Source organism: Protomyctophum bolini, assembly GCF_963924005.1.
Source record: "Protomyctophum bolini genome assembly, chromosome: 9".
Taxonomy (NCBI): Eukaryota; Metazoa; Chordata; class Actinopteri; order Myctophiformes; family Myctophidae; genus Protomyctophum; species Protomyctophum bolini.
The window spans coordinates 41,356,919-41,369,494 of record NC_137870.1 but is presented as its reverse complement, the minus strand read 5'-3'; the positions used below and the strand labels follow the sequence as shown (position 1 = coordinate 41,369,494).

Sequence of the window (12,576 nt, the reverse complement as noted above, 5' to 3'; positions counted from 1 at the left end):
TGAAGCACGTTCAACTGCAACTCTGTATGAAAGGTGCTCTAATTATTATTATTATTATTATTAATTATTATTACTGGCAGACGTCCTACAATGATGTCATGTGCAGTTGGCTCGATAGTTCACCTAACAACACAACGAGGATAGTTACACGGCATTCTATCAGCAGCACTTGGCCGTGAAGGCTGGCATGTGATTTACCCAAGGTTAAAACTGCAGATCTGAACAGATAACTGCTACCGAGGAGGAGACAAATGAGCTGAGAAGTTGGAAAGTTTCAGCCCTAGACAGAAGAAAATAGCACTGATTCGTATGTCTTTAAGATGGGGGGTCTGCGGCCAAACACATATTAATTATGGGGGTCCTAAGTTTGAGAACTATACTGATCTAGAAGGCATTTGTAGAATCGGCCTTTGAATATATTCTTTCACAGCGAACGTTTTTAAATATTTGCTTCTGGGGGGGGGGAAACTGTCAAGATTTTGGAAGACATTTTGTAAAATCTGATCTCAATGGGTGTCTGGACACTATTTGTATAGGTGTATAATCAATGGAGCCAGTATGCTGAGATGTGCTCAGAGGAATAGTCTGTTGTGTAAACTCCTGCTCTACATTCTACGTCTATTATATATACACAATAATTCAAACACTCCTTGTCCAGCCGCACCAGCTGTCAGTTATCAAAGTTATCACATGAAAAGAAGAGGGATGTTATCCCCCTGCAGAAAGTGGAGTCTTAGTAGGTTTACAGTGATGTATTGCTGCTTCATGGGAAAGATAACAATGTCCACAACAAGCAAGATATTTGACAGCTATTTCTATGAAATGGGAATCTGATGATACAACATTGTTACTGGATATAACCTCAAAGCACAATGTTGACCCTGTCTTGATAAAAAGGTAGTACTTGTGATGTCGCAGAGCAACATTTTGTCAACTTAAATGTATTAAATTATCATCCTTTACAGTTTTAACCTTCCCTGAAGTACCACTTTCTGTTCTGAAAATGTATACAAATCCAAGCAGAGCTTCTAAACAAAAGCCAAGCATCCACATCTTGAAGCAGTAGACTTAGAGACAACAGTGATGATGGAGAAACACACTGGTATTTACTTTAAATATTGGTATCTTCCCCGAAGCCCAGCTGTGCCACCACGTCTCTCTCCGAGGAGAAACCAATACTGTATTTAAAACACCCCCACAACAAGACACGCACGTGTGCACACGTACACACGTGTACACACACACACACACACACCCCGCAAGCTCGCAAGCACTTCGCCACCGCCTATATGTCTCAGCCACTGCTGCTGTGAGGGCGGTATAAACAACAGCCTTGTGGCTGTTGTTTCCTGTTCTTTCAGCAGCAATTTTGGAGGCCATGTAGTATTTATTAATCCCTCCCAAAATCTGTCCAATCCCCCTCACTCAATCCACGGGACTCTGTTCTCTGCAGAGCCTGGGAGTCCTACTAGTAGTAGCCGGCGCTAGCACTACTACTAGTAGGACAGGGTTATAACTTATAACATAACCTCACAAAAACTATGCCTAAACCTAACCCTGACCTGACAAAAACAATGCCTAAACTGCCTAAAACAAGCGCCCCATCGACTCCCAGGCTCAGCAAAAAAGATAGTTCCCTCCATCCACATCGGCTATTAAACATCAAACACATCAGATATGGGTCCGTGAACCAAACACATACCAATTTAGGGGGCCTTGACACAAAAGGAAACGTTTGAGAACCTATAGTCACTCACAGTCCTCCTTTCTCCCGAGGGTGGCGTGTCAGAGAGAGAGGGAGATGGCGGCCTGATAAACAGAGAGGGGGGGGGCCTTAATTCCTCCTCCTCAGGTGACCCAGTGATCACAACAGCATCTGGTTGAATTACTTAACTTTGCCGCCCCGGCAGACATGTAATCTGGAGACTAATGCCTTTTCGCAAAGTGAGTAGTGCTCCAATCTGGATAAATTTATCCCCTAGGAATGAGATTCGACAACAGCAATGTCTGGGGGGTGGGGGTGGAGGGGGGGTTAGGGGAGCGAGGGAGGGAACGGTGGGTTTATCAGTGGGCGTTGTTGTAAATGGAGCGCTCTGCATGGGGCTGAGCGCATTAATGAAGCCCGCAGTGAACAGGATTGTTGTTGCCAGCTTTTTCCGAGAATAAACCACACTGATCATTTCCCTCTGCCAGACCTGCTATCTGTGGACACGGACTGACGTAAGTGATGGAGAGACGACCGGTGGGTGGAAGGAATAAACAGTCAACGAGATGAGAATCTCATCTGTTTCCTGACAGTTTTCCTTCAGTTCCGTCCACGTTTCCTTCCTCTCTCTCGGTACCCGCGTCTCATCATGAGACGCGGTATACCGAGATAAGGATGAGACAGGATTTGATGAAAGACACGGAAAGTGAGAGACCAAACACACAGAATGATTTGACATGATTATGAATAATCATAATAATAAGAGATAGTTAATTTTATTCTCTCTCTCTCTCTCTCTCTCCCTCTCTCTCTCACTCTCTCTCTTACAATTTATTATTAATATAAAAATCATGTAATCCATATTTTACTTATCCACTTTTGAATTATCAATTTAATTTAATTTGCCGACTTAATTTGACATGGTACCGTGCGTCAAACCTCATGTCACTGCCAGCACTGATTTTCTTTTTTTCTTTTTTAAATAAGAAATAACTGACGTGGATAAAACTAAGTAAACTCACCGCACCCAGCCGTCAACAAATCGGTATCTCATCACATTTATTCATGTGTTAACTCTTATTACCATAAATATCCAACCGGGGAAACGGGCTTGGAAGAGATTAACCCATTCTGACCGGGCACCCATTTTGGTGTTCCAGCATCATGTTATGCTTTAGCTATTGAAAAATAGCAGATCTACAAGCTCATAGCGCGCCACCGAGTGGCGCGCTACGAGCTTGTAGGTCTGCTATTTTTGAAAAATCGAAGAACGACTGACATTTTTTTAATCTGATCTCAGGTCAGAATGGGTTAATCAGAACCAGTGTGTGTCCAGTGGAAACCTCGTATGAATCTGATCTCAGGTCAGAATGGGTTAATCAGAACCAGTGTGTGTCCAGTGGAAACCTCGTATGAATCTGATCTCAGGTCAGAATGGGTTAACAGGCAGGGTTTCATCTAGCAATCATGGCACAGAAATGAGCAGGGGTCAAATCAACCGCGGTGACTTAAGCTGCGGGGATGATGGAACAGCGCAATGCAAACAAACAGCAGCGGGAAATAGCAAAACATATGGTTGTCACTCAACCAGTGTGACGTCATCATCCACTGACCATTCAGTCATGTGTCTGTTGGTGACACATGCAGTCTATTATTTACACATCTTAATCTGGACCACATGGGCAGCCTGCACTTAATGTGGCCCGCTGCAGGCTAATATCAGAATACTGATTATATTATTGATTTCAGCTGTTGATATGATTTGGACCCAATCGTCACAAAGCCTGCACACAATCCTCCCATCGTTCTGACATTAACATGTTTTGTTTTTCAGAGACAAACCAGGTCGAAGGTCTACCTTGCCATCGACATTCATTTTCCGAGCAACACGCTCTCGCGAGATCTAGCGCCAGTTTAAACATATAAGACGTGTGTGTGTGCGAGATCTGACGTCAGACGTCGTCCACTTAGGACTAGGAGTCCATTTTGTGTAGCCTTTTGCCCCTATAGTGGCGAAGCATGACGTTTGCAAGTTGGGCTATTTTCCCAGGCATCCTTGGCACAACCCTACAAGGGTTCATGGTACCTAGCCAATTATGAAGACCTTTGCAGGAGCCAGTAGCGTAAAAATACCACTTCAGACTAAAACCCTCAACGTGGCTCAGCTGCAGCATACCTGAAGCAATGAATATGCATACTCTAGTCTCACAGGTTGCATATCTAAAAAACTATGTCGAAATATAGCTCCGTAACCATTCCAAAACGGAGCTAATCGAAATACTGTGGGCTGTATAGGCTGCTACTCACATATAGTTGTGCCTGCTGAATGAGACACGACGGCTTTGGGGATTCGGTTAAGTTGATTAAGTAGTCTTCATTTTTCAGTTCAAGTGGTACAGTTAATGCGGGCATGTGTCCAAACTCCAGTCAGTGTGGATGGAGCTGTTGTGTTTCGCTTAGTGTTGTTAATGTGGTTCCATTTCCAATGCCACCTTTATACTCCATCTATCTTGCTTTGAAAGTATCTGTGGTTCTTTTAGGTCTTGTTTTGACTGTTTAAAAGAATCAAAACTCAACTTTACCAGGTCGACTGCAGAGCTAAAACTGTTCACAGCAACACCGTTGCAAATACGTCTGTACTGTAACGTGAGCCAGCAAAGCAGCGCAGTTTAAACACTCTCTTTCCGGCGGGCGCCGTGAAGGGCCCTTCACAATAAAGCGTCGCCCTTTAACTCCCAATGAACTACATTTTACACTGGTTAATATTGACAGGAAATGTAGTCTTAGTCTCGGTAACTTAACAGCGTGTGTTTGTGGGAGAGAGAGAGAGAGCCTGAGAGAGAGAGAGAGAGAGAGAGAGAGCGGCCACCCAGAATGCGACGGCTTCTGTTGCTTCAGCTATATCGCCGCACCTGGCAGGAGCAATTAACACTAAAACCATGGAGCTTGTAGATCGGCTATTTTTTAAACAAATATTTGAACTACAAAGAGCTTGTATTGGGGTCCCTGGCAGAAAATGTATTTGCTTGACATGAACATGTTTGAGAACCACTGGTGTAGCCTACTGAAAACCCTTCTAGCCCACTGTATAGGCTCATGCAGCTGCTGTTAATTGGATCAGGTATAAGTAATTGGGCACAATTTGTGAGTGAAATGGAGCTCATGTAAACATAAAATGGGGAACTATTGGTTTTAGTGTTCTGGTTCAGTGGAGGAGGGGGGGGGGGCAATTAATTACAATTGACGTATTATTTTAATAATCCATGTGTTAGACAGCAGTATAATGTGTGGGTTATAAATAACTATGTGCAATAATGAGATTGAAAAATTGGCCAATGTCATTTGTGGATGATTAGTGTTGTTGAAATGTAATTTCAGAGTTTTATATGAATTATTATTATTTATTTCCTTTTTTAGTGGAAAGGGACTAATTTATTTTCCGTTGGTGAAACTAGACTAAACATGAAATTTAATTATGTTTTCTACTATTTTTTGGAGGAAATTACATGTCAAAGCATGCCTAATTCCATAAAAAGTGGATTGGAAGTTGTCAGGCAGTAACTGACAGTATAGTGTAGAAAAACGTAAAGCCTAACCACTTAGCATGCATATAGGCTACTGCTGGGGGGGGGGGGGGGGGAAATCACCAGCAGATCTAATAGCTCACAACACGTCATGTCACGACACGTACAGTAAGTTCATTTGGGCAAAGATATTGTGGTGTAGACGGGGGGAAACAAGCGTTCCAAGTGCAGTTGCAACTCAGGTCTGCATTACATAATAAGAATAGAGGGTTTAAATTAAGACTTCTCCAGCAATAAAGGACGAACATGGTATGACAAGGATAGTGGTATCATCAGGAGATCCGGACGAGATGAGAGAGAGAGGTAGGACTGCATAGAGAAGATACTGTATAGAAGTGTATACCGGCCGGGCAGGCGGCGGATATTCAAGGCAGTGGTTCTTATAACATGGGGTTCCTTCCATGAGGAGTTAGGGTTCTGTAACCCTAAATTACAAAACAAATAGTCCATATTTGGTTCCATTTTGTGCACTGTGTTAACCCATTTTGGGCGGGAACCCCTTTTGGTGTTAGCATTATGTTATGCTTTAGCTATTGAAAAATAACAGATCTACAAGCTCATGGCGCGCCACTCGGTGGCGCGCTATGAGCTTGTAGATCTGCTATTTTTTGAAGAATCAAAGAACAACATAGCTTTTTCAGAAAACTGTCAGGATTTAGAAGACATTTTTAGAATCTGATCTCAAAAGGGGGTTGAACACCAAGGACTTTGCAGTGTCGATCGGGATTCCCCAGAGATCTTTCTTAAAACTGGGGGTCCTTGAAATGAAACAAGTTTGAGCGAGCCACTGACTGATTCAAAGGACGTTGAGAATTCATTCCCGTGCAGCAGCACTGCCCCTAGTGAACAAGTCCAACAGAAGCACACAACGAACATTTCTTTTTCTCTCCGCTCTCCCTCCCCTTTACTGTGTGAACATGAACAGAAATACCCTGCTTGGACAGTTTGCATTTCAATTATTACAAGGTGTCAGGGGATAGTGGTGACACAGTGAGAGCACGCGAGAAAGAAAAGAGGGAAAAGGAGAGAGAAACAGAGAGAGAGAGAGACAAAGTCAGTCCATGAGGCTGCACAGGGGCTTTGTGTGGATCTCTTTTGTTTTGTCGGCACGAGACCGGCACATCCAGTACAAGACTCTATTCTTAAACTGCCCCCCCCATCTCCACCGGGACAGCACACGCTCACAGATATTTCCAACACCATTTCCCTGACAGCGGCTATGGTGCTCAATCACGCAGCATCTTGTAAAGAGCGGTGTAAAGACAAAAAGAGAGGGACATGAGGACAGGAGAGAGATATTTGATTTGAAAAGGTCCTTTTATTGCACACTGCCGGGTAATACAGGTCAAAACCAGGATCTTAACTACACATGCCAGTCTTATATAATCACAAAAATAAAAAAATAAATCACAGGAACCACAGGAGAGAGAGAGGCAGAACGACAGAAAGAGCAGCTTTCCATTTATTTTTTAAGTGGTGCAACCACTTCTACATCCAGCTTTGTCCGTGTACCTGCCTGTGTGTGTACCTGTGTACCTGTGTCCGTGAGCCTGAGTAGTTACTTATTTATACCAGAAGGGGGCGCCAGAAACAGAGAGAGGGGTAGTGCTGTGTCTCTAATGAGAGAGAGAGAGAGAGAGAGAGAGAGAGAGAGAGGGGGGGGGGGGGGGGGGGGGGATTGCACCACTTGGTTCACACAGGTGTGATTTTTTATTACACTCGCAGAGTTAAACGTACAGTAGCACTTATGATTTTGCGTGGTATACACAGTGCGTGCAGTAGGAGGAGGAGGAGGAGAGCGGGGAAAAGGAGATGAAGAGGAAGAGAGGAAGATAGTGAGTGCATGCCGGGGCTGGATGGAGATGGGAGAGAGAGGGGGAGAGAGGGGGACAGAGAGAGAGAGAGAGAGAGAGAGAGAGGGAGAGTGCATGAGGAGTCCAGGGAGACAAGACGAGGTTTTTTTGACTGCTTTGGCCTGAGGTGACTCTGTTCGGTGATGTTTCGCGCTGACTTTTGACTGAGATATCCTGCATGGCGACATCTGTCAGCAGCACAAACGGGTGACTGACTGGGAGAGAAAAGGTGCCCCTATAGATACAGCCCAACATAACAGTATATACAACCAGGATGGGGATAACGCTTTGCTCTCCTCTCTCTGATTTTAAGAGAAGAATAATTGCACAGTGCTGGGCCTATTATACTCGCTGGCTGGCTGACTCTTTCATTTTGTTCTCAACTGCTGAAGAAGATAATGAAACACAACACATACAATACATTACCAGATACAGTGCCACAACCCCCCCCTCTCCCCCTCACTCTCTCTCTCTCCTATATCCATTCCTTGGTGTCTCTGTCTCACACAATAACTATATCGTGGCCGTATAGTCCCTGCCATATCCCAGCGGTTCATAAAAACCCCCCAAAAAAACCCCCACAAAGATTATTGTTTTCTCTCCGCTGGCTCTCTGCTGACACCGGACACGGCGCTATATAAACAGAGCTGTAATTTGTACAACAAGACTTAGCTACGGGGGGGACCACTTTTTCCCCCCAGAGGCAGGCGAAAAGCCAAGGCAGGGGTTGTTGCTATCTCCTGTTTATACCTGCCGGAGGATATTGCAATATTTTATATTATGGAAATAATAACCAACTCTTGCTAGAAATGTGCAGCAATCTCCTCTGACCCATTGGTATACTATCTGAGATTTGCTGTATTTTTTCCCCCACCCTGCACGTAACTCCGACCGTGACTGCTATAGTGGAAGATGTTCATACTGTATATGCATGACTATGTACAGTACATGGATATTGCAATGCAGATGCTATGAACTTTATAGATGCTTTAAGATAGTGTGGGTGAGCTGGAAGAGGATTGTGATTGCCGGTATATATATATATATATACACTTGTGCAGCACAGTGTGAGCAAATTTCATAAAATGAAATAAACGTGGAGATATACAATACTGTACGTGAGCCGGCCCTGTTTTGCCCGCCCCGTGTCTGTAAAAAATTGCCCCCATAACGACGATCACAACCAGCAGTGGAACAGTCTATACCACTCCCCGAGCTGCCATCCACTCAGAGTACCGTAGTCCACTTTACAGAATGGGATGGGACTGTTTCTGTCAACATCCCAGGACACCCACTTCCACAGTCATAAAAACAAGAATCCTGCAGATACTAAAAAAGTGCATACATACGCCGCTGAGAGCCATATTAGAAGCTTCATCACCCCGCACGCACGCAGACACATTCAAATTAGTGCTCGTGGCCATGATGTGTGTCCAGATATGATTGTGTGCTCAGTGCTGTATAAACAATAGCAGTAATATACATGTTTGAAACACACGCAGGAATATAAATTAAACGGATAAATGAAAAGAACGCGAAAACACATTATAGGAGCTGGCCGTGTGTTGTGATCGTTGGTGGTGTATATATATAATGATTGATGCATTTTTAAACATCTCTCCCCTGGCTGTTGACACCAGATCAACATGTGGCACGGCACGAGAGACAACAACAACGTTGTTTATACCGGCTTCTGTTTTGTTCTGTTTGTGGTGGTGGATGTGTTGCAACCGCACAGCTATCAATTTCATCATTGATGGGACTCGGATTGGAATGGATTCCTTTTCGTCCTCTTTTCCTTCGTTGTCAGAAGAACAAAAGGTTACAACACCCATGGGGAGATGAGCGCAAAAGCAGACACACACACACACACACACACACACACACACACACACACACACACACACACACACACACAAGCGCAAGAGCATGCACACACAGACAGAGCATTCTTTCACAGTCCTGCTTTAGCATCACCCCCGTGATTGGGTCAAACTTTGAAAAGAGGCTGAGCCGTGAGCCGGTGACCCTGACCTTCCATAGGATACACTGGGTGTGTGTGTGTTTGTGTGGGAGGGGGGGGTCAGTGGTTGGGATGGGGGGAGTGCGGGAGGGTGGAGGGGGTTTTGGGGGTACGCGGGGGGACTGTCTGTCTGGCTCACTCGGCACTAGGTCCGTCTGCATCAGACAGCCCCCCGCGTGGAGAGTGCTCGGTCACTTTATGCTCATCGTTGCTTCGTTTGCCACTTTTTTACACCTTCACCCACTTCTTCCATTGTTTTCCAAAAGACAACCACCTGGTGGCACGCTGCATGGGAAACAACTCCCCCTGTCCTCATTCTGTCCACAGACAACAACACGCCGTCTTTATAGGAATACAAATAACAACACGCATCGTGAAGGAAATCGTTGTGGTGGTGCCCTTCTATTCTGGCCGGGATGATTTTAAAGAACTCCTCAATACTATACCCCCTTTCCCCCTCTTTAACTATACCCCCCTTCACTGAATTGAATTGAATTGGCATTTTCACATGTGTCAAAACAATGTAACTTGGACTGTGGGGTAAGAAGCCTTTCAGAGAGAGAGAGAGAGGAGAGAGAGAGAGGGGGGTGTGTGTGTGTGTGTGTGTGTGTGTGTGTGTGTGTGTGTGTGTGTGTGTGTGTGTGTGTGTGTGTGTGTGTGTGTGTGTGTGTGCGCGCGCGCCACGCGCACGTGCACGTGCGTGTGTGAATATCCAGGCTGAATGGGAGGTATTTAACTAGCCTGACATGGCGTATAAAAGCCGTGATAAACTACTGAATCAGAAAAGTGCCGGGCGGGGGCACCACCACCACTGACACAGTGACATAGCCCAGGCAGCCCCTATAGGACCACCGCACTGACTTGATCTAATTACCGTACTCTCCTCCTTTCACGCCTGGCACTTAACATGGCCACACAGGACAGGAGCGATGCCGTATACAAAGAAAAGACATAGGGCAAGCTTAGATGTCTCACAGCAAGAGACAAATTACAGAGGGACATTTGCACCACCGGCCACAAAAACAACCACTTAGCAATCAGAGGCACAGACACAGCACATGGGCAGGGCATCGCTAGGTTACTTACCACGTCCGGAGAACCACAACAGGAGCAGAAGAAGCCAAGGGATCATGACTGGGAAGCGGAGAGGGGCAAAAAAAATAATCTGAAGAACTGTGGGGCAAGTGTGAAATCGAAGTTGGTTAGGCACGCACGCACGGCGCACACTACGCAGAGGCAGAAAAGACGATACGGTGGGCTTCTGTGCAGTCTGGGGAGTGGGACCGATGCTGGAGTCCCACAGTAGTGTCCTTTTTCTTCTTCTTCTTCTTCTTCTTCTGTCCTCTTATGCCTCTTCTCCTCCTCCTCTTCTTCTCTCTCTTTCTCAGTCACCTGCTCTCTTCTTCTTGACCGTCGCTCTTCAGAGTTTGCCGTTGATGATGAGTTATAGCAGTGCCGTCTCGCCGAGTCTCTGTGTTGTCGTTGTGTCTGTCAGCTGCGACTCTGCGAGCATCCACAGGCTCACTCCGTCTCCGCAGCTCCGCACGGTCTCTCTCTCTCGCTCTCTCTCTCTCTCTCTCTCGCTCTCTCTCTCTCTCTCTCTCACTGCTCTTCCATTCTCAATCTCAGTGTCTCCACTCTCCACAAGCGCGCACTCGCTCGCTCCGCTCTCTCTATCTCTCTCGTTTGCTCTACCATTCACACAGCCCCAGACTCCTCCCCAATTCCACCCCCCCCCCAATCTCTCTCTCTCTCTCTCTCTCTCTCTCTCTCTCTCTCTCTCTCTCTCTCTCTCTCTCTCACACACAGCCTGGCAGTCTGGGTGGCTGAGGCTGTGCGCGAGGCTGGGAAGTTTGGTCTACGCTCTGGGAACCATCCACAGGAGGACTGAGAGGCTGCAGCTCCAATTAGAATGAGAAGAGAGGAGCGTCTTGCATGGTCTAGTATATGGGCTACAAATAAAACACATATGTTCGAGAGAGAGAGAGAGAGAGAGAGAGAGAGAGGGAGAGAGAGAGAGAGAGAGAGGGAGAGAGAGAGAGAGAGAAGCCTATTGGACTCCATCAATGTCACTGAATCTTCAAGCTGATGATGGATAAAGACCACATTATAATTCGAGAGCAACATGCTGTAATATCCATTAGCCTCCATCACTATCCAGGGTGAATTATTTGCACTCAGTCAGTGCTATACGAGGCTGAGCCGAGACACGGTCGGGGGGTCATAAAAGTGCCCTCTAATGCACTGTTTACTAACAAGTTTGCTAGGTCGAGCCTACTAAATTTTTTACACAGAAATAACATGGCTAAAAAGAGCCTTCAATGTCTTCCCCCGATTCCACATTTCTACTACAACTATACAGCAGATCAAGGGAACATTCTTTGTCTTTCTTAAATTATTCAGCAATAATAGCATGGCGGACTACTGGCCTTTTTTAATCAAATGTACACAGGGATTAATTAATTAAGACGTGCGTGCATGCGTGCGTGTGTGCGCAAAAGCAGCGACTCCACAATTAGGTCCTCCAGAGAAGGTTCCAAGACAAGTACATATAGTTGATCATTTCAGCAGAAAGATACATGATACATGTTGTGGTTTTACTTAAACAAGAATGACATATTAATTGCCAGCTGCATCAATCTCTCGTTTAGTGAACATCTATAATCAGTTTGTGTGCCGCAGCCTTAGGTCAAGGCTTCACGTTGCGGCGTTCAGACAGTATATGCAGCCAAAACACTGCGGTATTCAGACGTCAGAGTATGGGTTTCATGCTGTTCAGACTATGGGTTTTATGGGTAAGTCTAGATCGCTAGTAGAGGTATAGGTGAACATGTTGTCCATCCGTAGTAGGCCATGTCCCCATTTTGTAGCATTGTGCAGTATTGTAATCGGTTATTATACTAAGACGTTAGATTCCGTTTCATACCAATTGCATTGCGTCATTCACGTATAACGGCATTCACATCACGTCGTCTTTGCATTAACTTTACTGTAATCATGTCCCATGTTGGTTCTGGAGAACCGCTGATCTGACCAACTTCACACTCAAAACTGCAACCCCTTTGGGATGTCAGCAATACACATACCCAGTGGGAACGCAATTGGTTGGATGGTACTTGAGCTATATGCAAAGTATACATGCACAGTTGCACACACACACAAACACTCGCAGAGATTTGTGGAATAGACTAGTGCAGGCACACACACACACACACACACACACACACACACACACTCACAACAATAAATAAACTGTTGTGTCTTAGTGTGCGTGTGTGCATGCATGTGTGCGTGGTGCATGCGTGTGCTTGCAAGCATGTGTACAATTTACAATTTAGGCATTTAGCAGACGCTCTTAATCCAGAGCGACTTACATTAAGCAAGAACAAAAAAGCATGGGAATACATCACA

The 12,576-nt window shown here is 45.3% G+C and overlaps 1 protein-coding gene across 1 annotated transcript in view; it reads right to left on the bottom strand.

The window, feature by feature from the left end:
• kirrel3b (kirre like nephrin family adhesion molecule 3b) overlaps positions 1-10,297 on the bottom strand; it is a gene marked incomplete at both ends in the record, with an annotated part of 253,165 nt that extends 242,868 nt beyond the window's left edge. The window contains one exon of the mRNA XM_080771662.1: positions 10,252-10,297. Coding sequence (XP_080627788.1) covers positions 10,252-10,297 — 46 coding nt within the window. The remainder of the gene's footprint in view (positions 1-10,251) is intronic.
• Positions 10,298-12,576: the final 2,279 nt, after the last annotated feature.